The following is a 16817-nucleotide window of genomic DNA, read 5'->3' as shown; positions in this document are numbered from 1 at the left end:
TACTCCCCGCTGAAAAACTGAACTTTAGATCAGGATATTTGTACAGAAATACTCCCCAATATTTTAGGCCAATTAATATTGAAAACTAGACTCTCCAAATACTAGGTGACATTACTTGTAAACACAGACCTGCACACACTACTTTCTCTTTTGCTTACAGACACCTGTACAAATGTATGGATGGGAATGAACCTTAAATGTTACCTTAATACAAAAAGCATATGGGCTCAAAGTTTCAAAGGTATGTAGGCTCCTCAAGATGCAGACAGGTATCTACTCAGATTCTCAAAAGGGCCTAATTGTCTAACTTCCATTGATTTCCCACTAGGTGCCTGTCTGCATCTTTAGGCATGTAAATACCTTTGTCCCATAGTGTACCAATTGTACTTCAGCTCTTGTAATACACAGCTTAAGAATGGTTTAATACTAACACACGTTATTAGTCACAACTTTTTCACCGTAGTATATAAGATCCTCCACACATTTATATTAATATTTAGCACTTATATAACACTTTTCCTATGAAAATCTTTAACTGATTTACAAGAGAAAATAATAATCATCTTCAAATTACAGATTTTTAACAATTTTAATCATAAACTATAGAACTGGGCTATATTTACATTTTGTCTCATCTCACACTTTTTTCAGCCTACACAATACTATGATGTCAATTAAATAGAAAAATCTCAACCGTAAGAGTACTACATAACTTATACTCACCGACATCTTGTTAAAGAATTAAGATTGCAAAGGATTCTTGAGAAATGTATTGGGTTTTTTTCTGAAGCACTCACACACACTAGGAAGCATGCAATTCAAACCTAACACAATAGGCTTGTTTGAGCTTTATACTGTTTATAGATTGAAGTACAGTACTGCACTCTATTGGATGTACTGGTATAATTTTTATTTAGCACTAGCTCTTCGTAAAATATGAAGAATTTGATTGTCATTTTAATGCTTGCAGCACTGTAGTTTTCCTTGAACTTTCACATATTTTACTTATTCTTTCAGTCTACATAGATGCATTGATAAATATCCAATTCCAACATCTATTAGTGAACTAAAAGAAACAACTAGAAACAACTGGAAAAAGTAAAAAACCCAGGGGACTTTTGTGCATGCACTGTGGAGGTCAGGTTATTTTTCAGTTTTCAGAAGTATGTTTAATTGAATTATCATATATTGCCATTTGATTATGACAGTGTCTAAATTACAATGCCATATTCCCGTCTGCACATAATATTTTCAATATGTACTGGGAAAAGGCTCACTATATGCTCTTTGCTCCTCAGAACCCAGTTTGGTACCAATGTGCAGGAGTATGTGCTGTAGATCCTAGGAGTAGCTCAGATTTGCAGTACTTCCAGAACAAAAAGGAAGCAAAGTCCACTTAACATTTCAAAATGGTCTACATTGCCCCTTATGTCCCTTAAGCACTCCCTGCTCCAAGTCAGAGACGTCAAGCTGTAGTAACAACCACTTGGGATGTGTGTACAGAAAAGCATGAAGGGATAGAGGCAACCAAGTGACACATGCCAGACAATCACAAATCTCCCTTTGTTTGTTGGGGTTGCCAGCCCTCCAGGATTGTCCTGGAGTCTCCAGGAATTAAAGGTTAGAGAACTTTGGTGGATAGTGGGAATGCAGTGGACATAATATTACTGGACTTCAACCAGGCTTTTGACACAGTCCCACATGACATTCTGATAAGTAAAATGGAGAAATGTGGGCTTAGCAGAACTACCAATTAAGTGGATATATAATTGGTTAAACTGCAAACAAAGAGTAACTATTAATATATTTTCCACTGAATGCATCCGATGAAGTGAACTGTAGCTCACAAAATCTTACGCTCAAATAAATTTGTTAGTCTCTAAGGTGCTCCTTTTCTTTTTGCGAATACAGACTAACACGCCTGCTACTCTGAAACCTATTAATGGAATGGTGTTGGATTGGAGGGAGAACTCAAGTGCGGTTCCACAGGGATCTCTTCTAGGTCCGATGTTGTTTAACATCTTTATTAATGACCCGGATGTAGGATCAGGGAGCATGCTGATCAAATTTGCAGATGGCACAAAGCTGGTGGGGGAGAAAGGGAGGGTTGCCAATACTTTGGAGGATAGGGCTACGATTCAGAGGGATCTTGGAGAACTGGGTTATAGACAACAAAATGAAATTCAACAAATACAAATGTAAGGTGCTACACTTAGGGAAGAAAAAACAATGGCACAAATACAGAATGGGGGTTAGCTGGCTTGGCAGCAGCACTGCTAAGAAGGATCTGGGAGTTATGGTGAATCACAACCGCCACATGAGTCAGCAATGAGATGCTGTTGTAAAAAAAGCAAGTGCAATTTTAGGTTGCATTAACAGAGGCAAGTCACAGGAGGTGATAGTACCGCTCTGCTTGGTGTTGGTTAGGCGTCAGCTGGAGTGCTGTGTCCAATTTTGATCACCAATGTAAAGAAAGAATGTGGAGAAACCGGAAAGAATCCAGAAGTGAGTGACAAAGATGATCAAAGGGATGTAATGCAAGTCATATGAGCAAAGGCTGAAGGAACTGGGTATGTTTAGTTGGAAAAGAGGATATTAAGGGTTGGGGGTGGACACGATAGCAGTCTTCTCTTATGTGAAAGGCTGCCATAAAGAAGATGGAGAAAATTGTTCTCTTGCCACAGAGGGCAAGACAAGAGGCAATGGGTTCAAACTACAGCAGAGCAGATTTAGATTAAATTTCAGGAAAAAAATTCTTAACTGTCAGAACAATAGGACAATGGAACAGACTGCCTAGGGAGGTTGTGGAAGATCCTTCCCTGGAAATTTTCAAAAGGAGGTTGGATTGCCATCTATCTTAGATGGTTTAGATACAACAAATCCTGTATCTTGGCAGGGGGTTATTAGAGTAGAAGGGACCGCAAGGGTTATCTAACCCTAGGATTCCATGGTTAATATTTAATTAAAGATTATGTCATGTGATGGAACCTCCAGGAATATGTCCACCCAAAACCGGCAACCCTATCGGTTGTGGATACATAAAGGGCCAAATCCTGCTCCAATTACTCATGAGTAGTCTCAGTGAGGTCAACAGGACTACTTGCATGAGCAAGGTGAGCAGGATTTGGTCCTACATGTTAAATGGTACTTCACAGTGGAAATGACAGAGGGGTTTAGAGATTGTTGGATGTCAGAGACCACTGACACATACAATTATATACCTATGAGTATGTCTATACTACGAGCTAGGGGTGTGATTCCCAGCTCACATACACATACTTGTGCTAGCTCTTATACAGACTACAAACAAAAGGGGTTCAGGCAGTTTGCACTTGACATGGCTAGCTTGCGCCACCGCTCACCGCTGCCCACACTACCATAGCTACATTACTATTGCTAGCATGCTAGCTCAATGAGAGCTAGGGCACGTATGTGCACATGAGCTGGGAGTCCCAACCCTTGCTCATAGCATAGACATAGCCTAAGTGTTTGTACCACTCAAGCTGTAGTCTTCTCCTGTCACTCACTTCAGCATATAAATGAGGCGTTAATGACATATACAATTTGGGTGGCCAAGGACTGGCTAGTCTGCTGGTGCACCGCTTTGGATCAGTGTTTTGGGCTTCCATGTTACCTCCATATGATTGTATGGAAAGCAGATATATGAACAATATTGGTGGTTGGGAAACGGGGGTGAGGGGAGAGGAGACAGAGGGGTTTGGTAAAGAGCCATCAGCTAGACAAGAACAGATAATTAGTGCAGAGAGTACAACATGCAGGGGATCAGCTCCCCCAACTTGACTAGCCCCTCACATGGCTGGGATTCACACCTCCCTCATGGCCCGATCCAACTCATTGATTTAAATGGACTGGGGTTTCAGGCAGTAAACAGCCATGCATCAATACTTCAAAGAGCCAGGAAACATGAAGTTTGCCTGACTTTTATTTCCTCTTTGTCTTAAGCAAATGTACTCAACCAGGAACCCTATGTTATACTACACACCTATGTCCTAACAGGACAATACAGATAATAAAATACTACTTTAGCAAAGTGTCTGACATAAAACCAGATCCACAATCTAGAAAGAACTAGAAATATGTACATTTATTGTCATTTTGAGCTTTACTGTATAGCTCATCAAAACTTTTAAGTCCAACCTTTTTCTGATGAAAAATTACCTTTTTCAAAATGAAAACCCTGTTGCAAAAAGCTTTGTTTGTTTGTTTGAGTTTTTTTGTTTTTGTTTTAAATTCTAGACCTTCATTGAAATTGCCATTTTCAACATTTTGATTTTTGGGTTTTCCCCCATCTGCCTTTTTGTAAATGAATAGACTAGAATAAATGATATCTAGGTATTGGGGTTTCTTCACTTTTAAAAATTTTTTCCATGTGTGATTCTAACTTCTCAAAACTTCTTCAACTTTTGCAAGGTTACTGAGGAAAAATGAAACTAAATGAAACCCACATCTGAAGAAGTGGGGTTTTTTTACCCGCAAAAGCTTATGCCCAAATAAATCTGTTAGTCTTCAAGGTGCCACCAGACTCCTCATTGTTTCTGTGGATACAGACTAACACGGCTACCCCTCTGATACTTGAAACTAGTTCTGTTTCTCAGTGGCTTTTGAAAAGTTGGAGAAGTTTTGAAAGGTTAAAGGAGCAAAAGGAAAATAAGAAAATTAAAAAACAAGTCTGATCGTTATATCATCATCATCAGTTTTATTGCACTATGGGGGGAAAAGGAAAAAAGGGGAGAATTTGAAAATTCAAGAAATCAATTTAAAAAATTGCAAAAAGTTTGTTTCAAATTCTGGAAAAAATTCAAAACGTCAAATTTTTTCACAAAACTGTTTTTCCTTTTTTCAATAAGCTATATTTATCGGGATTTTTTGAACTACTCAGTGTCACCCTTTTACTACCTTAATCCCATCATTCACCAAGACAAGAATTGTGTGCTTTGAAAAGGCAAATGATATAGCATTAGAGAAAGGGATGGAGTATGTAATGGATTAAGGCATCTAAAACCATTCACAGAAGATCTGTATGCAACTGTATTTGTGGTAATTTTCTAAATGTTTCCATCTTATTTATCAGGATTAGCTATACATGTTTGCACCCACAGGCCTTAATCTGGCTGAAAAACCTATGACCTCTACAGCCGTGAAAGCCTTGTTAGGTTGTGAATCCCAGAAACTGCAAGGGTAGCTGATCTATTCAGCATTAAGTTCAATAAATTGGTGAAAGCTTTGCCCCATCCCTCCAAAACCCAAACTGTGAAGTGACTAAATCATTTTGGGTCCCACCTTGAGATGTTAAAAGGCCTGGATTTTAGAAAGTCCCTTGAAAATCAGGCCCCTTTAAAGTGTCTGAAGTTGGGCACCCAAAAATTGAAATCACTAGCTACTTTTGAAAATCTTGGATCACGTGTACATCTCCACAATTGCAAATCCTGATTTGTCACCCCCTTCAATCCCCTTTCCAACCTCGTCCATGTCTATGCCTACTCAGCAGTCAAATGCAGCTAAAATGGGAGTGGTGAAATATGGAACGATAAAAAAGATGGAAGCTCTCCATTTTTTGTTTTTGTGCTGGGATGGGGTGTGTAGGGGTGGTTGTTGTTAAGGTCCTAACTGGGAGAATGTGTTCAGGCATTCTGTCTCTCCTTTCTTCCTCATCCATGCTGTCAAATCCATTCTTGAGCTCACATAGGGAAAGCCATTTATGATTAGCCTGTACTTGCCAGTTTGTAATAAATAAATAATAATGTGCCCTTTGATATTATTAATTTGGCCTCAGTCAGAATCAGGGCCTCATTGTGCTGGGAGCTGTTTTTTCCTGTGTTTTCTTCCACAATCTCTGCCTCAAAGAGCTTGCAACCTTGCTCTTGCACAGTAATGGATGTGGGTGGAAAGGTCCACCCAAACATATCACACTGCAGAATGAGAGTCTAAGTTAAGACTGGACACAGCAAATGAGAGTAACAATAGGTGAAAAGGGGAGGAAGGAAAAGGGTAACAGTAACAAGACCACATAGTTACTTAGGCTAGTATGTGCATAACTTGTTTTCAGATCATCTATATGTTTGTTTCTCTTCCAGAATATAAATATGTAAACAGACATAAGGAAGCACTAGTGGTCTTCTACGTAGCCTTTCCCAGGTGCCAGTTTCCCACAGACACATAAGCAGAGCTGAGTCTTGAGAAAGGATCGAAGGAGAAGAGTGTAGTAGTCATTGGATCAGTTCGGAGAGGCCCCACTTATAGAGCACTTTCCATCAGAGGATTTCAAGCAACCTTAGATATATTAAAGAACTAAGCCTTTTCATCACCCCCATGAAGTCAGTATGTATTATTAGCTCCATTTTACAGGTGGGAAAACCAAGAGAAAGCAATTAAATGACTTGCTTAACATCATAGAGTACTTTGGTGGTAGAGCCAGGACTATAACCCAGATCTCCCTATTTTCAGTCCCCGTAAACAGCTTTCTTCTTCATAAAAATGGTAAGATTAAGAAAACACATTATCTAGTTTCAATCTTTCAATGGATTATTAAAAACCATAGAGAGTGGGAGGAGAAATATGATTTTACAGTTGACAAGAAATACTTTGACAATGTCCTTTTAATGGATATGTTTATGTCAGAACAAAAATGATGGTGCACATTTAAGAGCTAAATAATCAAAGGGTGAAAAGATTCCAGACATGGAAAACTCTTTTCACTGAATATTTTTAATAGGAAACTAGGCAAACAGATTTGGGGTCCATGCAATGGTCAGCTGTCACAAGTATAAATAGGGTAACTTTAAGCAATCTTTTAAAAACAGGATATTAATACTGAGAAGCACATTAGCGAGCAACATGAACACTCATGAAACCAAACCTTTTCTAGAGCCTCAGACCTACAACTGGCCTGTTATGCAGTAAGAGGTGTTGTTTGGATTACAGATGGCAAATAAGTGACAGAAGCAAGCCTGAGGCATGCTTTATATTCTTTATCACACTGAGTCTTTCACTAATTAAACTTAGTGTTTACATTTTCTCTTAAACACCATAGCACCAAGCTGTAGATAGCTGTGCTATTCCACAAGTATTGCTGAATTGACATATGACACATACATTATCAGATTATTCTGTTTCCTCTTGAAACTACATGCTCAAAATGTATCATTTTTGCCCTGAACAAAATGAAAGATAAGTTGTATTAAATACATGTAGGGTAAAAAGGCATCTCCTGTGGAGATCATTATCTGACATCCTATTTAATATAACGACAGTAGTGCAATAGCTCCTGAGGATATCATTATCCTGTTTTGCTGTATTTCAGCATAACACCTGATTCAAATCAACACCAACATGTCTTTTTCATGATAGTCCTGCACAAATGTCGTTATCCAGACAACATGATTCTTTTCCCCGGTGAAATGGAGGGTAATTTTAAAATAATCAGCTAGCCAAGTGTCTCTGTCGAATGTAGTATTTTTCAGAACTGCTTTCTGATATGAGTTACAGACAGAGAAGCTAATTTAAAAATTAGAATGTTTTTATAACATCTTCTTGATAGGTTCTATCTTTCACAATGATCTGAAATCAAGCCATAAAGGCCACATGGCACTAGTGCCCCAAGGACCACACTTATTGTCCACAGGATTCAATGAGAGATTTTCCACTGAGTTCTGCTAAAAGCTTTTGGTTTACACTTCAGTCTGAGAGAGTTAAGGAAGGGGAAGCGTTGGCATATTTCCCTTCTTACCCAGGGCTGTCACTGATGGCACAGACAGCAATGCCCTGCCCACCCTATTGAAACACATCAAAGCAAGTTCTTTTTAAAAATAGGTTGAAACTACCAAAAGATCTGATTAAACTTAACAGTTCCAAAGTAGGGAGATTTTTGTGCCATAAAAGTTGCCTACTTTATAATAATTCTCATGATATTTTTTAAAAGAACAGGAATATAAACCTGAAAAGAAGTACTCACATGAGTAATCATTATTATAATCATGACTAGTCCACTGAAGTCAAATCAACCTAATTGTTATAGACCAGATTGTAAACCCCTTACTCACACTGGTGAGCAGTTACTCACGCAAGTAGCTCCAGTGACTTAAACAGGACTCTACTTAGTCCATGTGAGTTACTGCTCACTAGTGTGAGTAAGGGGTTCACAATCTTGCCAGATAGCAAAACAATAAGACCATTTATTAACATAGTTGGCTGTATAATATGTATTTTGGGTGCTAGTGTAATGAAGTAATATTTGACACAGTGATATCTCAGTCTCACACTCCTGAATTATCTTCAGCCAAAGAGAATGGATGTGAAAAGATGCTAGTTACTGTATAATAAGAAAATATTTAATTTTTTTTGTCCATCTCCTGCTCTGGATGGCTACAACCTGACACTCTGTCTGTCAATCTTTAGCACTTATATCTATACAGATGTCCTTTATTCTCTCTCTTTCTGTCTAAGTTTCCTTTGGCTGAAAGCAGCATTAACCCAGTGTCTCAGGCAACAAAGCTGTATTGCATATTAGAATCATGAAAGTTTACAAAAGATTAAAGGTTCTGACTCTACATTTTATATCCCATACTATACTATACTGGTCTTGCCCCACCATCAGATGTGGTACTTTGTTTTTAAGCTTGTCAACTAATGTTTTAAAACCATCATATGAACTTCACAAGTACTATATTCAGGCTGCTTTGAAAAAGAGAGAGAGAGAGAAAGAAAATTAAAGCTGAATCCAGTTTTTTAATATGTAGATGGGTTTTCAAATGATTTATTCTTTAAAAATGATACATTTTATTAATAAATGATGTTTGTAATGATGAAGTGATTTTATCTTATCTAAAGGAGAGAGAGAAAAATAAATCAAAGGTAGCAGGCTACAATTTCATTTGCTAGTGTCTCTTCTGGTTTGTGAAAATATCAAAGTTCTCTTATGATTCTGAAGTTGACTAACTGATAAGCTGTGAGGATGGCTATTCCTTACCATTTTTGTGCAACACAAGAGGCCAAGGATGTGTAGGGTCTAGAAATACTGCCAGTTATACCCTAACATAGAATTCATAGCCTGTGAATAAATAATGAGGTATAAACCCTGGGAAATAAATGACAGAACTGTAAAATTTGCCAGGGATGTTTTAATAATATTGAATGCCATCTGTACAACTGAATATCAACTCAAAGAAGATAAGCGAAAGCAGGGTCTACTTTCACTGACTGCTAAATAAATCCAAAAGTACAAACAAATCACCTAAAACTTAAAGCTACTGTCAATGCACTTGTCATAAAAACTTGTGTTGTACTAAAGATTTTTTTTAAAAGTCTTTCATCTTTCCAGTCTCTAAGTTTTCATTATCTGTCCTTCACTGACCATTACTATGGATACTGTAGTGCTCTGAAGGATCCTATTTTCTGATTTCATGGATCTCCCAGAAAAACAATTAGTAGAATTCCAAAGAAATTCTACATCAGTGCAAGACTTCACTAACTTAATAGCCTCTTTAATGGTGTTGGAAAGGAAAAAATATATAAATGAGATACTCTTTCCATTGGTTTCTCTCCTCACATCTTGCTTGAGTCCTCACTTTCTATGGATTCACACAGACCTGTGAACTATATCCTCCCGAGATGTTTTAAAATCAGTGAACAAAGGGAATAAATTCAGGAAAGATGAAAAAGGGAGGGGGGAAAGAAACCTCTGACCTGACATTACCAAATAAAAAGACACTAAGATGAAAACAGAATAGTGCCATGGATTTACATATGGGGTTTTGATGGAAACTAGGGCTGGGTTTTAAATCAAAACTCACCATCTCAAAACCACTTCTTTTCATCCGCCTGCAGGACTTGAGGTAAGTACGTATGCGTTTTCTGGCACGCTCTTGATACTCAGGGAATTGTCGCCTGCATGAGTCAATGATAGCCTGGATCTTTTCTTTGGGCTGCTTAGAGATTGGGACCATTCGGTCCAAGTTTTCATCTACAAACAGCCTGACAAACATCTGTTGGTAAGAGGGAGACAGAGGAAAAGGGTTTGGAGGGCTGCTCTCTTTCTCTTCCTAGTCTTGATTACTGACAGGAAGATATTTTTTCTGTGCGCTGAAGAAGCTATGTAATGGGAAGCCAGAAATGTTAAGCAAACAACTCTTTAAAGGACTTTTTTTTAGGGCTGATAAAAAAGACAAGAAAAGAATAGTGTATAGAAATTGTGAGATAAACCACAATGGACTGTGAAAATAGGCAGCACTTAACTTTTGTTATTAACAATAAGTTATGATTGCTCCCTGGTTTTATTGGACTGCATATTTACTCTTCTCCTAGTTTGAACAATTGCTTGTGTTATCATGCACAATTACAAACAGTGGGAAAGCAAGTGAAAATAGCTGACCACTGGAATGCTCCTCCTATAAACTAGCTGCAGTCCCCCCTTCTATCCACTGGATGAACATGCACATATACACAAAACACATCTTAGTTCTCCTCACTGATAAAGATGGCACTTTGCCTTACAGTTCTAAATAAAACACAGTAAAACTGGTGTCTGTTGGTGAGAGTTTAATGTGCTTTAAAAGGATCCTTTTGTAAATTAATGTGCGTCTAATATTGTCACACTTACCCATAAATAACAGTATGAAAGGAAACTAGTAAAGTTAAGCAAGGTAGTTAATGCTGCGGGACTTACATTAAAAGCCTTCAGTCGCTCAGCTTCTACCCCATCAGATTCATTAACCTTCTCAGCATCTTCATGTTCATCGTGGTCATCCTCATCCTCATCTCCTCGGTTCAGAGACAGATCTTCAGCACCTCTGCCTATGCTCTCGTTCTTACCAGAGTCGTAGCTGGAATAGCTATGCGCAGGCGACTAACAAAGAAAAGATATTTTTTAATGTACCAGATTAACAGGTTTACTGGGCTCCTCATCAAATAAATTTGTTTTTAAATTAGCATATCAGAAGGTATTTAAAGAATTCCATTATTTTTTTCTTTTATATACACAAATTACTTTCTCCAGCCCCAACACAAACCCTAATGATCACTTTAACAGAAACCTTTTCCCTATCATCTTGTCTACTTCAGTACATTAAAGCAACAGTCTGAGGAAAAGTCAAGTAAATCACTCTATAAATGACTCTCCCGTGATAATTAAATTCTGGATGAGATGGTTTCACAAAGACTTGTTTTGTACTCAAGTTTCTTCCTGATTACATTAGCAAAGTTTCTTCCACATTACATTAAATTGCTGCAGTTTTATACAAAAGTCCGTGGAATGAAAATGACAAATTTTAAGGCATAGCAGAATAAAGGGAGAAGTGGCGATAGTCATTCATTGGTAGGAATCATTATCTAGAACAGTAGTAAGTTATTCATAAATATAGAAATAATAATGCCTTAGTAGATCACTTTCCAAAATTCAAGCAGAATTTAAATAGTCAAGCTTTTATAGTTCTCACAGAAGCATTAATAATGGTAACACATACACACCTGTTTTCTCCTTGAAGCCTTTCTTTACAAAAAATATTCAGAATTTTCCTCTGAGCAGAATTAGTGAGTTTTCGGATAAATAACAGATGACTATTTCATTAAAAAATTATCCACTCGCGGTGTCAAAAACACAACAGCTATCAAGAGAGACAAATACTTTAAGCTTCCCCTACCAGTATCAAATTTTGGTTGTCTTGTTATTCTTTGTGTATACTTCACACTAAGTCACAACATGCAAAACAGTAGTAAAAAAACTCCATCAGAACACCAAGGTACAGGGCTAAATTTTTCTCTCAGCTAGACCAGTGTAGACCTGGAGTAACTCCACTGAAGTTATTATTACTCTAGATGCACAACCATACAACTCATCCAAAGCATGTTGAAGTCAATTAACTCTAGAGGGCTTACCATCAAGCTCTATATGATGAATTTCAGTCTATCTGTATCATAAGGTTTTATATAGCTCCTATCAAAGTGGTAGTCAAAGTGTTGCACAAAATTCAGGAGCACAAAGCCCAAAACGAAATGGGCCAAAATTGTCAGCATGGGTGCCTAAAGTTATGAGCTTTGATTTATTTAGGGCCCTGTGTAAATGCCTCAACTGAGACACGTTGAGAAACCACAGACAGAAATCCATAGAGAACACCTGGCACCTTGCAGGCAGGGGCAAATGAACTGAGATAGTAACAGCAACACTGCCCAGCTGGGCTGGGAGGCTGGAGGAGGAAAAGTCAGACAGAAAAATAAATATAAATATGCCCAGTCTTAGTGCATCATTTTTGTCTTTTCTCTTTTCTTTCCATTTCTTTATTCTCCCTTTACTCTCCCTTTCATCTTCTTATTTCACTCCTTTCTCTTCCTTTCTATTTCCCCACTTTAAATTATTTAACTACTATTTCTGTCTCCCTCATTTCCCTGGACTCCCCTACCTATTTCTTTCACACATGGATTCTCAGCCTCCACCCCCACACTTACTTCCTTTTATTCCTCCCACTCTGTGATTTAGAGCCCCACAATAAAATCCTTTTAGCCACATAACATCCCATTTCTGGAACCTTCATGATTCTCTCTCAGTGTTCCTCATGCTCTCAACTCTGGGTTTCATCACCCCCACCCTGCCCACTCTGTGTGCACCACTAGGGGCAGGAGGAAAAGAAAGTTTGCCAATGCCTCCAGGGATCAGGGTGGCCAAGACTGAGAGGCCTAAGAAGAGAAAGGCTTGAGGAAGCCAGCGAAGGGGAGGAGGAGCTGCTTCTTTGGTGGAGCACTGCAATCTTTTGTTTACACAGTGGGCAGGCAAGAGGACAGATGCCAAATGTTGACCTCACTGCCTCTTCAACTGATTCCTGTAGGGATATGTTTTTGAAAAAATATGATTTGGAGATGCTCCCTCAAAAAGGAATGTGTTGTGAGTGTGGGAATTTGGAGATGTGCCCTGGGGACAAGGGTTTGGGAACACTTTATGGCTGTGTGCAGCAGCTCACCAGAGGTGCTCTCCAGTTTGTTTCATGAACACCAACTCAAGGAAATGGTTTTAAAACAGTTTCAGATTACACCTGAAGCATACAGAGTAAAATTTAGAAGCCTTAAGAGAGGTGCTGGGACGAGTAATGTGGCATATGTAAACCAGATGGGAGATTTGGTGGATAAGTGGGTAAGGGGAAATGGTATTACAAGCTTTGAAGAAATGTGTGATCTTGTTGCTCAGGAACGCTTCCTGAGTATATGTAGTAATGATGCCAAACAGTGTGTAGGGGATAAAAAGGTGAAAACTGTTGATGAACTTGCTACTCTAGCTGATGAATTTGAACAAACCCAAGCACCTATTAGAAATAAATGACTGGCAGATGGGGTTTAAGTCTGGTGGGAAGCAGGGTTCCCATTGTACCTCTGGGAAGGAGAAGGGTGGATGGGAGGCTGGACACTTACCTCCCCAAGTCCATTCCTCTAGTCCACATCCCAAATCTCCTGTAAAAACAGAAGAGCACAGAAGGTGCTACCACTGTAAATCCACTGAGCACCTGAGAAATAAATGCTCTGTGCTGGGTGGGAACAGGCAGCAAGCAACTCATGAGAATGCTGCTACCCAGAGCACAGAGGCACCTCAGGCAATTGCCTCTTATCATACAGGATTTGTAAAAATAGCCTCTGCCCGGCCAGGCAGGAAGCACATAAAGGCTGTCAAAATTAATGACCAGAAACTCCTGGGGTTGAGGGATACAGGTGCAGAAATTTCTGTGGTCAGGAGAAACATTGTTCAGGAAAAAGACATACTGCTAGGACAGATGGCAGAGCTTTTGTTAGTAGGAGGTCACAAAATCCTTGTGCCTTTGGCTCAAGTGCAGATAGAAACTGAGAATTTGGAAGCTGAATTGACTGTGGCAGCAGTACCTCATAACCCATCACAATTGTTTCTTGGAAATGATTTTTTCAATATGGCTAGGGCTGTCAAAGGGTCTGTCTGCACCAAGGAGGAATATTGTGCTGAAATCCTGGAGGGAAAGGGTGAAATCCCAGAAACTGCTGAAGGGATGGGAGAGGGTCTCTTAAATTCCCCTGCAGCAGTTGAAAACAGTATGCTACCAGGGGTGGGTATGGGTGAAACCAGCTCCTGCTGCCTGGAGGCTAAAGGCAGCATTTCCTCCTGGGGGGAGGGGAGAGTATTGCCTATCAGCAACAAAACTGTCCAGGTTGCTGGCTGCCAGCAGGTTGTAGCTGAGCAGGGGATAGACCTCACTCTCGAGTGCATAGGAAGATGCGTCCTAGAGGGAAGCCCAGAAGAGGGTGAGAACCCTAGAAACCACTGAAGAGGGTGAAGGTTCTATGAGCTCTGCAGCTGGAGGCAAGCCCAACTCAAAGAGGCAGGAGGGCATGGTGCCTGCCAGTGAAAGGACTGTTCTGGCTGTTAGCTGTGAGCCCTTCTCAGCTGAACAGGGGATAGATCCCACTCGAGAGAGCACAGAAGTGTGTGTCTTAGAGGGGGGCCCAGAGAAGGAAATTGAGAAGGAATTTGGGGGAGTACAGGAATGTCTCCTCACTGATTACATGGGAGGGTTTGCCCAGGATAGATTTGCTGGGTCAGCATCTGTGCTCCCAGGCACCCAACCTGTGGCTCAGGTTTTAAGAGGGAATTGTAACTGACCTTCTGGAAGGGAACAGTCATACAACTGACCTCTTGGGGACATACAGAGGATACCCCAATCCAGGTCCCACTTTTGCAAAATGCTGTTCCTGAAGTACTTGTGGAAACTAACTCTGTCTCTTTAAGACAGGATGGGAATCCTACTAAAGACTTGAGAGTCAGTGAAAATGCTAATGACCCACCTGAGAAAGGGGAGGAGGAAGCCATTTCCCAGGCAGATAAGATCCAACAAGCAGCTAAGAAAAAGCTGCTGAAAGACCACAGCCCTTGAGAAGTAGGAGGTGGGGAAAGTCCCAATGCTTGGAGTGAGAATTACAAAGAAATCCTAGGAGGGTGTGTTGTGTGGACTTTTTGCATGGGCATAGCACTGGCCTGGAGGGGGTTGGCCTGAAACATGCTAGATCCACCATATGCAAAAGATATTTAAGGCAGGGGAGTGACATCATTGTGGTTCTTCACTGACTCCCCACCAAAAGACTCCTGGAAACACCTGAGGAACAAAGACTGAACTGGGGAACCCTGCTGGACCCAGGCTAAAGAGATTTTTAGACTGTGAATGGAACACCTGGGATTTCTTAGCTGTAAGCCAGTGCATCTTGCCCCTTAAGAATCTGCAGCCTGCTGGTATCCTCACTTAGGGTGAGGATCTGCTATTCATATGAAATCTCTTTAGTATATTAAGCTTAGTTTGTGTGTTTTGTTTATTTACTAGGTAATCTGCTTTGATCTGTTTGCTATCCCTTATAATCACTTAGTCTGATCACAGTAGTACACTGTAAAGGCTAGTGGGCCTGGGGGGCTCAGTGGCACCTGGGGGGGAACCTGTCACAGTGGGATCTCATATTTGGGTGGCAGATGATTTAGGACTTTAAAGATCATCACTAAGATTAATTGTTAAGACCAAAAATTAGGAAAATCATATTTTTGCCATGAAATGAAAAGCAAAAGTCAGTTTTTGCTCGAAGCTCTCTGAAGAGTCAGAGCACATTTTATTCACCGCCTTCTTTTCTTTTAAAGGTGCAGTTCTGCCATGCTTACTTGGGTTGAATGGTACCTTATGTCAGAAAGCCCATTGGATCACCATTACATACATAAAGCATTTTTCTACTTTTCTGAGTTACATAGTTTTCACTTTTAAACACCGTACCATAAAGAATAGGAACATCTTGCAGAAGCACCATTTGTTGGTATGTTTGGGATGAGAGCACTGCATTGGTTACACATGGTTCACATTTGCAAGATTACCTTCACAGCCATAAGGGCTACATACTTAATTTTTCTAAAAACAAAACAAACAAATAAAAGCTAATGCAGCCCAGCAGGGAGCTACTTGGTAGCCATGACTTTTGTTTAAAAACTGCAAAAATAGATCAAAGAATCAGTAACAAACCATGAGAGCCTGACAAACAACCAGCCTTAATCCTAATCAATAACCTGGATTGCACCCAGAAGGAGTGCAGAAACCTGAGCATAGGTATTATCAAGTAGTCACAGCTGCTGATTCATAGGGAACAGCATTCATTACCAGCTGCAGCTTCCAGCTCTAAGGCAAGAGTTGCTATTATTGTGGGTCTAATGTGGATGGCATGTATTTGTGTATCTAACTTGTTTGTGCAACTAGTGCAGCGTATGTCCCTGAGATGTTTTACATATCTTACATCCAAGCCATTTGCTTAACAAACTGCAATTTGATTGGGTAAAGTGACAACCTATGCAGTTATCTCCCAGCAGATGAGCCTGTTGAGGTAACAATTCATCACCAGACTGTTCACTCCACATTCTGTATTCAACCAAACAATGTTAATATAAAATTGTTTTATAACTTTTTGAAATTACTCCCCTATTCTTATCTTTTTTCCTCTTCCCTTATTCCAGTCTACTTCCCTCCCTAGGTCACTCTCTTTCTTTCCTTCCATCTTCTCTTCCTGCTCCTCATTCCATGTTTCAATCTCCTTTATCCCTTCCCCACTAGATGCATTTAAATCCCGATGTGTAGAAAGAATAGTAAATATGGCAGGCAACCAGCTTGGCTTAACAGTGAAATCCTTGCTGATCTTAAATACAAAAAAGAAGCTTACAAGAAGTGGAAGACTGGACAAATTACTAGGAATGAGTATAAAAATATTGCTTGGGCATGCAGGAGTGAAATCAGGAAGGCCAAATCACACCTGGAGTTGCAGCTAGCAAGAGATGT

General features: G+C 39.7%; 1 protein-coding gene across 6 annotated transcripts in view; it reads right to left on the bottom strand.

The window, feature by feature from the left end:
• NOL4 (nucleolar protein 4) overlaps positions 1-16817 on the bottom strand; it is a 256013-nt gene that overhangs the window by 51024 nt on the left and 188172 nt on the right. For 5 of the 6 annotated variants that reach the window (XM_073331283.2, XM_073331284.2, XM_073331286.2 and 2 more), the window contains 2 exons: positions 10682-10861; positions 9810-10001 (listed from right to left, as the gene is read on the bottom strand). In XM_073331283.2, coding sequence (XP_073187384.1) covers positions 9810-10001; positions 10682-10861 — 372 coding nt within the window. The remainder of the gene's footprint in view (positions 1-9809; positions 10002-10681; positions 10862-16817) is intronic. The other variant, XM_073331285.2, reaches the window with a different exon arrangement.

The sequence above is a fragment of the Lepidochelys kempii genome, chromosome 2, assembly GCF_965140285.1.
Source record: "Lepidochelys kempii isolate rLepKem1 chromosome 2, rLepKem1.hap1, whole genome shotgun sequence".
In the NCBI taxonomy this organism is placed as follows: Eukaryota; Metazoa; Chordata; order Testudines; family Cheloniidae; genus Lepidochelys; species Lepidochelys kempii.
Note: the sequence above shows the minus strand (reverse complement) of the source record. Positions and strands in the feature narration are given on the sequence as shown.